Raw genomic sequence first — 13,303 nt, forward strand, 5'->3', positions numbered from 1 at the left:
AGTGAGGGGGTGAGGGTGAGAGTGAGGGGGTGAGGGTGAGAGTGAGAGTGAGGGGGTGAGGGTGAGAGTGAGGGTGAGAGTGAGGGTGAGAGTGAGGGTGAGAGTGAGGGTGAGAGTGAGGGTGAGAGTGAGGGTGAGAGTGAGGGTGAGAGTGAGGGTGAGAGAGGGGTTGAGGGTGAGGGTGAGTGAGGGGTTGAAGGTGAAGGTGAGGGTGAGAGTGAGGGTGAGACCTAAAAAGCACCCCAGAATTAAACCGAGGATACAGAATAATAAAAATGGGGTCAATATTGGTCTCCTTTTCACAGCCGACAGCCAAAAAAACAGGGTGTTGTGGAGGACTCTGATTCTGGTGGAATCAGAATTTTTAAAAGTCATTGCCAATAAGGAATTTGTTTGTGTCTGCACATGTGTGCGCGCGCACATATGTATGTATGTGTGCTTGTGTGTGCACATGTCTATGTATGTGCGTGCATATCTGTGTGCATGTATTTGTGTGTGTGCTTGTGTGTGTGTGCATATCTGTGTGTGAGCATGTGTGGATGTGTGTTTGTGTGTGTGCATATCTGTGCGTGCACGTGCACGTATGCATGTGCCTGTGTGTGTTTGAGGTCATATCTGTGTGGGTTTGCACTTGTTTGTGTGTGTTCTTACCATATGCACAGCTTTCATTGTTGGATGCTTCAGTTAGCACCCCAGCACTGAGTGCCCTGGCGCATGAGACCGTTTAATCATTGACTGTCCTGGAGAAGGCTGCTGGATTCCAGACCTGATGCCTGGGCAACAGGCTTGTGCTGTAGAATCATCCCACGTTCAAGGGAATGGATGCACTTATACCTTTCTTGTATGACATGCGGCATAGTGGCCAGAGAGGAGGCATGATTCATCTGCATTCTGCTATATTTGAAATTGAAGATGATTTTTCGCTTGAAATGGGAGAGATCACAAGTAAACTCGTTTGTGCAGCTTTCAGATGGTTGTGTGGGGAGCTGTCACCAGGCCCAGGGGTGGAGCTAGACAGAATGTAAAAGTTCTCACTCTAAAAAGTCTTCCTGCAGACTAGATTGAAGATATAATGCCTCCCTGCAGATAAATGTGTATCGATGCTAAACTCTCTCTCTGCGGTCCTCAAACTAGTGGCAATATGTTCCTGTGAGTACTTTTTTTTGTTGTAAAGGTTAATCACAGTGAGAGACGGCAAGAGAAAGACGGAAAGGGCTTGTCTGTGCCAGAGCGGTCGGTGGACGAATGCCAGCATGCATGCACGAGTGGACGGAAGGCAGCATGCATGCACGGATGGGCGGCTGACAGCATGCTGCAAGGGTGGGTGGATGACCGCATGCATGAAGGGGTGGACGGAAGGCCGGAAGACAGCATGCATGCACGGGTGGACGGAAGGCAGCATGCATGCATGCACGGATGGACGGAAAGCTGCATGCATGCATGCACGGATATGCGGATGACAGCATGCATGCACGGGTGGACGGATGACAGCATGCATGCACGGGTGGACGGATGACTGGATCTGAACCGTTATAATTTCGTAAACGTTGAGAGCTGAAGCATCTGGTGACATTATATGTAAGAATGTACGCCTGCAAGATGTGTTTTGAACCCAACAGTATGGTGGTAGTAAAGTAATGCCCGTTATCTGTTCGATTGGTAGTCATGCCTGCACTCGGTAGAAACATCTGCCATGCCTGCCCACCGGATGGCATTTTTTCATCACATGATTGCAGGGAGAGATAAAACAGCGGAAAGAGCTGTCTCGTACCATCGCCTGATACTACCCTCAGGGTACCCCGCCCATGTGGATGTTCAAAAGTGAAAGCGGTGCGGCGCTACGGGCAAAAGGCTCCACGGCCAACGTTTGTTGCCAAGGTATACCTAGTTTTCTCACGGTGTTTCCCAGACTGAAAAGCCAGTGCACATGAGATATACGGGTGGAATGGCTGTCTTTATGTGGCTAATGTAAAGCCGCACGCCTACATACACACGTCTTGCTTTAAAAGCAGATCTCCTTTTATTTAACAAAAGCTCATGGAGTGCTAAAACGCCAAAAAAGTGCTTGGCGCGGCGTGGCTTGCAGTGGCCCGTAGAGGAGGCTCGAGAGGACGAGGGCAACAAACGGCACCGAACCTCCCGGCCAGAGGGGCACACAGAAAAGAGCGCAAGGCCGTACAGAGAGTTAGGGGGTGAGAGGCTGTCACCTAAAGCAGCAGCACTGGAACTCATACCTTGCGTGGCACTAAAAGGGCGTCCCCATGGTGCATCCACAGCGGCCTGGAAGAAAGAGAGTGTGTAACTGCCTTGAGTGCACAAAGCGATGAGCACTAAGTCACACCCAGAGACTTGTGGACCACAAAAGCGCATAAATGGCGAGCGCCAGACTAAACAAGAAAGGGTGGAGGGGGCAGGGGAGGAGGGGTCCGGGGAGGAGGGAAGGGCCAGAGGGACTTGATGGGAGTGGTGGGGAGGAGGGGGAGGGTATAGAGAGAGAGAGGAGGAGAGACAGGACAGGGGGAAGCAGCAGAGACACGGCGACGGCGGGCAGGGGAGGGGGCGGAGAGGGGAGAGGAGAAATGCGACACGGAGGGAAGGGGAGGGGGCGGAGCGGGGAGGGGGCGGAGAGGGGAGAGGTGCGACACGGCGTTAGACGGAAGGAAGAGAGGGGAGGGGGAGGAGAAAGAGAAATGCGACACGGCGGGAGGGGGCGGAGCGGGGGAGAGGGTGTGTGTGTGTTGTTAGGAGACGGACGTGCACGCGCACGCGCTTTTAAGGTCAATGCGCATGCGCATAAGCTCAATGCGCATGCGCATTGACCTTAAAAGTCACGGGCACTGCAAGGAATCGCCACGATTCCTTGCAGTGTGGATAAAGAGTGGATAACTCGCAATAGTCTCGCTTGCTCGATGCGCATGCGCATCGACAGGCGAGACCTAAAAACAAGTTAGCATTTGAAAATGTTCACATGCACGTTTGCTAAACATTTACTCATTCCTAAATGATCAGTCTGTACATGTGTATATGTGTAAATGTTTATGCAGGTGCTTACTCCAGGAAAACTGCAACAGTCACAGCTTGTTAGGAGTATTCCTGGATTCAGGGAGAATTCACATAAACGTGAAAACTAACTCCAAAGATAGGCATGAAAATGCTGTTGTAAATGTTTAGGATTGTGTTCTACATAAATAGCAGCATCAAACCTTGCTCTCGATCATTTTGTCATTAAAGACCACACGCAGAATGCATTTCATGTCCAATGCAAGTGTCACATTTATGACATTCAAGAACCAATCAAAGTACACAATTAAATGTGATGGCATATAGTACACATGATCACTAAGAAACACAAATGTACGAATATTATTTGATTAGAAGTCCAACGGTAGTGTAAGAAACCAGCCCCCTAGAAGAATGCCTCTAGAGCTGCGCTTAAAACGAGATAAAAGTACTTTACCAGATGCGTGTCCTATCGACCAGTATCTATCATCAATGCTGATAGTAAAGTCTACACCAAGAAGGGGTCTAATGGTCTTACCTTGCTCTTGAACAATCTAGACTTGAAACAACAGCTTGAGGAGCTAGAGGAGCTTCTGAGAGTGCTAGGTTAATTATGGCAGTATATGAACAAATGGGAACAGAAAAGGTCACTGTAACCATCCTCAACATGCCTTGGCCTTGATAGCCAATCCAAGCCACTGCACAGTACTAAAACATCTGGAACCCAATGGCTGGATAGGGATGACCTAAGGCACACTCTCTCTAGAAATGTCTTTATAATATATTGATGACATGAGCTGGCCTAAAAATGGAAGTTCATAGTTAGGAGAAGTTCTCCCAAAGCTGTCTTGTGTTCCATTTCTCAGTTCCAAGAGCCCAGAGCAAGGCCGAGGGGCCAATGGGAATATAAGAGTCCAGGTTTGGGAATGGGGAACCAAGGCAGTGAGTGATGGGGTCAAAGAGGAAACAACACGTCAGTTAGACAATAAAACAATTGTCGGGTTCATAGCTAGAAGTCACTTTTAAACTCAGGATAATTTGTGTCTTTGACTTGTTGGCTGATATTGTTGGATTTTTGGAATTTTCTTCTAGGCTCAAACATGTCCAAATGGGCTTTAATGAACATCCTGCTCTCTCACCTAAATTGTCAGAACAAAAGCTTCCAGTCACCCATCATGGTGAGCTGTGAATGTGAAGCTGACTTGACAGTGAGTCACAGTTTTTACAGTGAAGGGTGGCTGGTGTAGTGCAAAGTAGGTGCTTGCACCCATGGCCTAGTGCCAGGAACTGTACTGTTCACTGTGGACCATGGGCTTCACTGTAAAGCTGCTTTTTTAATGTCTGGGCTATAGAAACCTGTGACCACAGCTGGCATTTACAGTATTTTCTTGCCAAAAACAATCTGAGTAAGTTCTGTGACACCATTTATTGTTTCTACTTTCAGTAAAAGTTAGAGTTTACTCTTTGGATGAAGAGCTGAAGCCACCGAGGAGGGCAACTACTCTAACGTTTACGGTACGTATGTGTCTGATGCCATATCATTGCATTCAAATTGTTTATGGAGGTGGCATTGAGCATTCTTAGACCCCCATAGTATCAAAGACAGGTACATACCATACCATTATCAATGAACCTTTCCATCGTGACATCACAAAAAATGATATCACATAACAGTGCTTAATTTGTAAAAGAGTAAGTGCCGGGGCCAGACGTTTTCCTCAGAAGCCTGCCCACAGTGCGACCGAAGGTTGGGGTAGCTAAATACCAAGACGCTCCAGTCTTGATACCAACTCTTGCCTCTTTCATCCACCACCAGACACTACACTCCCTGCCCCTTTCTCACACTCTTCCAAGTTCTTTTTCGTCCCTCCCCCCTACTACCTTTCTCTCTATTGTTCTGGGTCAAAGTCTGATGTTGAAAAATAAGTCCCTGTCCCCAAAAGTGAGTGTGGGTACGCCCCACTTACAACCACTGGCTCAAATTAAGCAATAAGTATATATCATCTAACCCTGATAAAATTGCTTGTAGTGGATCTAAAAATATCCACCACAAATTATTTAAAAATTCCTAACTTCAAAATGTACAGAATCAGGCAGAAGGCAGAAATAAGAGTCATTCTTGATTTGTTGCAGGGGGTTGGTGGGGGTGGGCAGCAGCACTCATATTATGGGGTCAGGCCATATTTTTCACCACAAAGACAAAAACAGGGAAAAAGAAGGAGAAAGAGGAAGATTAGGTAAGGAAATAGTAACAAAGTAAGAAAGCAGGGATGAAAAAGAATACACAAGAGTGGGATAAGGAGATATGAAGTGCAGGGAATGGAAGAAAGAGACACGAGGAGGAATTGAGACTGGGCAGTCTTAATATTCGGCAAACCCAAAATTTGACAACCCTGGAATTCAGCACCAGAGGCAGCAGGTCATATGGAAAACTTTGGGCCCTGCACTTATGTTTTTACAGATGAAGGTGTAGGATTATACTGTTCGCAGCTACCCATCTTGGTGGCCATCGGCTGACTCCCTCCCTGTCAACCAGTCCCTTGCAGGTTCCAGAAGGAGGCCGCTGCTGCACACCTCCCCCAATATCTTCAACCCTGCAGGTGCTGGAGAGTCAGGAGATGGCTCATCTGAAAGCTGAGATACATGATCACTGCTGCAAAGTCAGGCAGATGGTGGTCTTTACCAACAGGTTGAGGCACTCATAGTAGAGAAGGATGAACCAATTAATAATCCTTCTCGACAGCTAACTGCACCAAAGTATGAGGCGTACATGAGAAATTAAAGTGGCTCACCATAATTCGGATCTTGAAAGATGCGCCTTTCTTTGCTGCCTAGGGGCAGCTGACTCAGGGAGGGACCAGGACCTTGTCTCGGCTGCACCTTAAATACCATTCCCTATCCCACTGTCATCACACTCTCTCTGAATTGATTTGCTCTCTGTGCTTGTTGAGCAGCGAGGTGCTGGTGCTATCCTTTCGGTGTCCCATTGTTCAGTTCCCTTCATGCTAGGATCAGTGTACTGCCTGTCTGCTTTTGTGTATTGTGTGTTTGTGAGTGTTCATTGCCCCGCGCATGCATGTGTCCATCCCATGTTGGTATGTGCCTCTATCCCAGGTTTATTCTCATTCTCCATGCTGTAGGTGTCTGCCTGCTCTAGAGTCAGATTCTCCTTGGTCCTACCGTACTTGTCTGCTTGGCACAGTGTATGCCCTCGCTCCATATGACACTGCTCTAAAGCTTTGTGGATGGTTCACCGTCTCTGGCCTTGCATCTGTACTTCAAAGACCTAGAAGCAAGTGTCCTGATGGAGCTGGATCCCAGCATCAGTGCACTTCCGCTCATGGTGAATGTCTCCTTCCCAATGTAGCTGTTGTTTTATCCCAGTGTCAGTCCCCTGCCACTAATAGTCTGTTCTTGCCCCAGTGGGTGTCTCTATTATTATGGCTTTGCAGCACTGTTGGGTTCAGGTCTCGAGGATTCTGTCCAAGACTGGAGTCAGTCCCCTGTTTGAATAGGATCATCAGTAACATGGGTGTGGTTGATATGTCATGTATGTGTATTATTGTCGTGTTGTTCGGTGTGTCCATCGGAGATATTTACCAATCTGGGTGTGAGCCATACGAAGGACTGGGATGTGTGTTGCTCAGCTTGAGGTTTGTGTTTGTATGATGTACCCAAGACTATGGTGTCTTGCTGGGGTCCACATTATCCCTCTGATCAGTGTATGTAGCTGGGTGGGTTTTGGTTAAGTGTGTAGTGACCTAAAGAACAATATTTTTGTTCTGCTGCTGCATTGACGTCAGTGTAGGACTGACCCTGCTCAGAAACCTGCCACCAGATCATTACCATCTAACTACTGCTTGGAAGTTGTGATTGACAGGCTGTTGTCCCATAGAGTTCTGATGACCTCCTTATAATGGCAAGGCAAAGTGCATATACCAAGAGAAGACGGCAATGTCAAAGGCTGCACTATTTTCATATCACAACAACAAAGGAAAAGACTCAGGACCTGATGCAGAGTTTGGCAAAGGGTTACTACTTCACAAATGTGACGCCAACCGCCTGATTGAAGTGCCATGGGATATAATGCACTTGTAATACAATGGGCGAGACAGAGTATCCCAGCCCCCAAACAAAAAGCCAATAAGGCCCTTACAGTTTGAAAAAAACACCTGATGCTCCTCCTCTTTTATGATGTCACTGGGAGAAGGAACACATTTCATGCCTTTGCAAAATTGACACAGAAAAGGGGGTGGTGATGAACAGAGTGTCTGAATTAAGCAGACCACTCTTACCCAGTCCAAAGATCAGGGCTTGATCCATCACCGTTTTTCAGCTCACTGCACCATCCCAGCTCAGAACTTGGCTATATGCAAATTAGTCTGACCCTGGCCCAGTACATCATGGGAACAGGGCAGACCAAACTACCAAGCCAATTCTTATACTGGGAAGGAAACAAGCTACCGGGGACCGGTTTCTGGCATTTCAGCCGTCTTCGGCCCGGTCTGCTTAATTCAGACACTCTGTTCATCACCACCCCCTTTTCTGAATCGTTTGCAAAATTGACAGGCTGGGGTAGAGGCTGAGCATCCCTGCACAGTGTAAAAAGTGCAAAAGCTTTTAAAGTTAGCAAAATATTTTGCAGCATTACTAAAGAATTGAATGTTTTGTTTACCTACACTCAATAAACGGGTTTACACATTTAATCTTTATATTTTTTATTTGGAAGGATCCGGAAGGTGTCAAAGTGGATTTTGTCGAAGCTGAGGACTTCATTGGAATTATATCGTTTCCAGATTTCAAAATCCCGGTCAATCCAAAGTAGAGCGATTTGTATTTATCTTTCTTTATTCCTTTGTTTTTCTGCTGCCTTCAGTGCTCCTGTCAAAGGCATATGTTCCATTACTGCCTTACCTCTTTTCAGGTTTGTAGTTGTGCATTTTGTGCAGGACAGCTCAGTTTAGGGTAAAACTAGTGGTAGTGGAATTATGCATTTCTGCGGTCGTGGCATTTTCTTCATAATAATGGATTTGCCACACTTGCCACATAGTCAGTCCATCGTATTCTGCATAATTTGCAGATTTTAACCTCAAAAGCCTTTTCTTGCTCAAACGGATTCAAAAGTTACTAAAAACATTGCCACACACGTGGCCATAAAGTGACAGACCTTTTACCGTGCAGTGACAGCTCATCTTTCTTTTGCTGATTGCTGCATTTAGATGTTAAACTGATAATAATGATGTGCCATCTCTGCCCAGACAGTTTTAACATTGTTAAAAATAAATGACAAAACAGGGGAGTAGTACTTGCACAAAATGTGTTGTATTACACCACATAATTCTTTTTTCATCCTGCATATTTTAGTTAATAATGACACATAATTTGTTCTAATCTTCAGCATAATTCCAGTGGCACTGCACTTACCATAGCACAGGATGCTTTTATTAGGATTAGGATTTTGTGTTAAATTAGAATTTTGTCTTGAAACCAAAATTTAAGACAAAATTAAGTTTAACTTAAGTTTAATTTAAGACAAAATCCTAATTTAAGACAAAATCCTAATTTAAGATAAAATCCTAACTTTACCACTACTAAATGCCTTCTGTGAATACCAAAAGTAGTAAATTTAGGATTTTGTCTCAGATTAGTTCTGTGAATCGGCCCCCTAGTGTCTGGCCAGAAGTCACTATCTGGTCTCTGAATAGAACTCTTTTGTCAGTTCACTGAGTAACCACCTTACCAGGCAGCATGGAGAGTGCATGTGTGCCACCCTTTGAAGATCTGGGCCATGGTAGGAGTGGAGGGGGGCGCAAGGGAACTGAATCCACAGGTTAATGCACAGAATATCATTCTGTCAATGGACATACAATGGCTCAATTGCTAAATTTAGGGATGTGATCAGAATGAGCCATTATTCCTTTGAAGTCACTTCCTTTAAAGTTATAATGAGTCACGTGTATTAATTTGCCCACCTTGTATTTTCTCTTACAGGTTTGGCATTTGGAAGATTGATGCGGCTTACAAGAACGATTTCAAAACCACTGGACATGCATATTTTCAGGTCAAAGAATATGGTGAGGACTTCTAGCCTACTGTTTCAAAGTTCACATTTACTTTAAAACACTTTTGGACAGCAAGTATTCATCCCCCCAAAAGACAACTGCCTTCTGGCTCCTCCTCACGTTCTATACACAGACACACACACACACACATATATTTATATATATGATTGTATCACAAAAACAGGCAGAAGACACCGGAACCAGGAGGATATAAGACAGACATCAAGCACAAAACAATAATAAAGAATCACTCAATGATAACTTTATAGCAAACGGCAAACGGTGCTCGAGCTGGGCTTCAGTAGACGAGGCAGCCGTGACATGGTTGTCTCCAACTTTGGAAGAGGCAAAGACAAATTGTCCATTTGCAGCAAACGTCTAGTAGGGAGTTGGAATATCAGTGGACGTGGAGGTCAACTTGTTAAATTGTCAATGTTTTAGGATTTGAAAATTTGTGGTCATCCAAATAATGTCCATCTATGTTACTCTTTTAATGGATTGTTTTGTTACCTTCTCTGACACTCTTTTAGGAGCATTCATAAGCCAAGTCTGTGCAAAAGGCTGTCCTCATTATTGTGATTTTGAAGCAATGCTGTTAGGTACACACAGTAAAGAACAAAAGGACAAAAGAACAAAGAACAAAAGGATAGTATTTGTAGGCAACTCAACAAAATATTAGATTGGTTAAAAGTCTTTGACTTGTTAAACGAAGGTAAAAAGACAAGCATCAGGTGACAGTACACTTCATTACAAAAAATAACTTATACATTATCAACCAACACAATGTGTATTGCGGATTTTCAAAGTGATCACAGAGATTCCAACACAACAGCTTCAGTTTGCACAGTAGGTGGGGCACAAATATCTCCTCTATAGCTATTCCAGGCACCCCAGATCTTCCCTCACTTCTTCGGACGACCCCTAGCCACGTACCCTGACATCTCCCTAATAATATTCCAGTCAAGGTCTTCCATCCATTTCCCCACTTGAGGCGTCTGAGCAGCACCCCATAATTGCGCGATGTTACGTTTAGCAATCATACATGCTAGTGTCAACCATCATTTCCCATGTGTTGTGAGGTCCGAGGGCTCCCAGACATTCAACAGACAGCGTCTTGTCTCCATGCACACTTCCACACCCAACACCTCCCGGAACTTCTCATGGATCTTGACCCAATATTGCTGTATTTACGAACAGTGCCACAGTATATCCATGAACGTTCCTGTCTCTCCACATCCTCTCCGACACCTCCCATCTTCAGCCAAACCCATTCGTACCAATCTAGGCCCCGTCACATAGGATCTGTGTAGGACTTTCAACTGCACAAGTCGTAACCTCATAGGAATAGCCACTATTTTGGGGGAAGACCCAGCCTCTCTCCAATCCTCATCATCAATAACTAAACCATCTGCGCACCATTGTCCTCTGAGCACTGCCAACGGATCCTCCATATGGTTAATCAGTTTTCTGTAGATCAGAGATATGGTTTTAGTAGGGAGGTGTCCGTCCAGAATTCGATCCTCCAGCGGGGAAGCCTCGGGAGGTGTAGTACCCCGGGGGATGTTTGCCAATAAAGCATGTCTCAATTGGAGGTACCTAAATCTCTCGCTCTCTCTTAACTGATAACTGTGCTGCATGGCCTCGAATGAAAGGATCCCATCTTTCCCCCACACATCTTTGACCCGCGAAATCCCAATAAGATCCCACCGGTCGAAGCCCCTTGATCTCCACAAGTTGCCCAGAACTTCAGAGCTCCACAAGGGAGTGGCCAGTGTGATCTTCCCATCCCACTTAAGATGTCTGTTAGCTGCGTGCCACACCCAGACCGTGTGCGCAGTCCGTCCAATGAGGGGAATTCTACCCGGTTTGGAGTAGAGGGCTCTCATATAGTCATGTCCGGGCATCGTCACGTTGCCTTTTAAAGTCCTTTTCCAATCTGATGGCATGATTTGTTTATCATCTGTTCCTGAGATTGAATTTAATTTGCCAATGCTTTTTTGATGCACCAGGTGGATTGAGGGTTCAATGAAGACCTTAGTGTAAAATGTGTTCCATTCATTTCCACTATCACCAAGTCGTTCAAAGTAGAGTTACAGACCAAGGCCTATTCTAGCATTATGGAAGCACCGATCAACTGCATTAGATGCACTAAACTCGATATTGAGCAAAGGGAAATCTTTATCTACCCAGTGCAAGTGGCAACAGACCGTCAGGAATCAGCACCAGAACTCAATCAATAAATGTCAATGCGCAAAAGTAAATGAGGAACGCTGTAGTAAAATATGGGTCATGCACAGAATGTTTATGCCACAATGTCATGTCCATCTTACTAAACAATTCCATCTGCACTTAGTAGTTTTACTTATAGTCACATGGTGTAGATATTGCGTTTGAAATATCAGGAGGACCCATGATAGGAGTGAAAAGTACATTGATAGCCTCTTTTCTTCTAATATTTCTGAATTGTTTTGTAGATGTAACAGTGGCAACCCCTTATAAGCTATATGCTTTGCTCCTTTACTGCTATTTGAATTCATTTATTGATGGGCACATTATCTTTACACATGTTTTGTAGTTCATGATTTTTATTTGATTATTCGTTTACATATTTTCACAGTGTAATTATGATTTGTAATAGGTTAGCTGAAGCCTCAGGCAATTTTACCAGATGGAACTCCCTGGAGTTGGTGCCAATTGAAATACATTTTTAATTTGCAAGTATTTATATTGTATGGAGGGAAGTTCACATTTTATAATGATAGCAAAACACGTGTCAGGGGTTGCTTTTATTCATTTCAGGTTGGCTTAAATGGCATTTTACTAATCCATTTTTAAAAATCAGAAACAAACCTTTTAAAAATGTCCTTAAGCAAGGTTAACTAAGTTCACAAGCAAGGAACACCGTGCCAACCACACCCCCGCCTTCCTTGTTCGTCCTGTTGCCCAGTTAGCAAAGCAGCTTGTTTACTATGGCTCAAATTAGATTATACCGTGCAAAATACAGATAAAATTGGATAAAATCTTTAATTAAATCCTTTTTCTATTAACATCTCTGTCATGGGGAGGTGGTTACGTGCACATGGTCCACGCTATGCCCATGGCTGGTACAAGGGCTGTGCTTTCTCATAGGAGGAAAGGGGCCGGGGAGTGTTGCCCCTTTAGTCAGGAGAAAGAACCTATACCGAGGGAAGGTGGTCAAACTGAGGCACAGCTTGTAGGCAGGGGGCACATCTTGCCATGGTACCCCATGATGCCCAAGGCCTGTCTTACCATCCCTACAGGAGTGCTCGTCCTCTGATATTTTACCCCCTCACCTTACCTTCTGCACGGTTTTTCCTACTTAACCCCTTGCATGCTGATGATGGCCCCCCGCCGTCATGCACTACGGTGCCCGTGTGCTGATGAAGGCTGGGGGCCGTCATAAACCCGCCCACTCGCGATTCTGCCGCACAGGCGCAGAATCGTGGCCGCATGGAAGGGGTTAAAACATCAACATGCAGTGAACATTTTTTCTTAGATGGGGACTCCATGGTCTTGAGGTCAATCTCATTTGGTTTTTTCGAATCTGTGATTCAGTGTTTTTATTATTTTCAGAATTGCCAGGTTATTCAGTTTCCATCGAGCCCGAAGCATTCGTGATTGGTTATGACAAGTTTGAGGCATTTAAGATCACTGTAAGAGCAAGGTACGTCACGCTGGGTAAAACTCAACTATTGTACATTAACTCCTTCCTGGCTCTCTATCTTTCTGTTCTCTCTCTGTCGATCTGTCTCACTCCTATCACCTCTCTTTCACTCTCTCACCTCCAGCATTCTTCCTCCCTCCATTTATCCCTTCAACAGGTACATTTAATTTCACGTTCCAGCGTTTCCTTAATTTCTATTTCTTTTTCTCCCTCCTTTATTTGACTTTCTTTTCATTTCCGCGTCCACTCTATCCCTTCCCTTCATCTATTCTCCACACATCCATCACTCCATTTCTTCTTTCTAACTTTATCTCTACTTCTACCTCTGTGTCTCTCTGTCTCTCGCCTCCGTCGGTCTCCTTTCTCACTCTGATCTCCCACTTCTCCTTCTCAGTATCAGTCCACCTCCTCCACAACTTCACTCGATCCTACTCACTCTAAATCTACTTTATTCAGTAATGCTTTATTGACATGACGCTGTTTACAGTGTTGTCAACTCTTCAATGCTTTTCAGCAGTGGTTCTGAACCGCGGCGCGAATACCACCGCAGTGCCGG

General features: G+C 45.0%; 1 protein-coding gene across 2 annotated transcripts in view; it reads left to right on the plus strand.

Annotated features, from left to right (window-relative positions):
• C5 (complement C5) overlaps window positions 1-13,303 on the plus strand; it is a 352,588-nt gene that overhangs the window by 72,300 nt on the left and 266,985 nt on the right. For both annotated transcript variants that reach the window (XM_086920988.1, XM_086920987.1), the window contains 4 exons: window positions 4,445-4,515; window positions 7,730-7,821; window positions 8,992-9,074; window positions 12,657-12,747. In XM_086920988.1, coding sequence (XP_086777114.1) covers window positions 4,445-4,515; window positions 7,730-7,821; window positions 8,992-9,074; window positions 12,657-12,747 — 337 coding nt within the window. The remainder of the gene's footprint in view (window positions 1-4,444; window positions 4,516-7,729; window positions 7,822-8,991; window positions 9,075-12,656; window positions 12,748-13,303) is intronic.

Source organism: Lissotriton vulgaris, chromosome 5 (genome assembly GCF_964263255.1).
Source record: "Lissotriton vulgaris chromosome 5, aLisVul1.2, whole genome shotgun sequence".
NCBI classification, from domain to species: Eukaryota; Metazoa; Chordata; class Amphibia; order Caudata; family Salamandridae; genus Lissotriton; species Lissotriton vulgaris.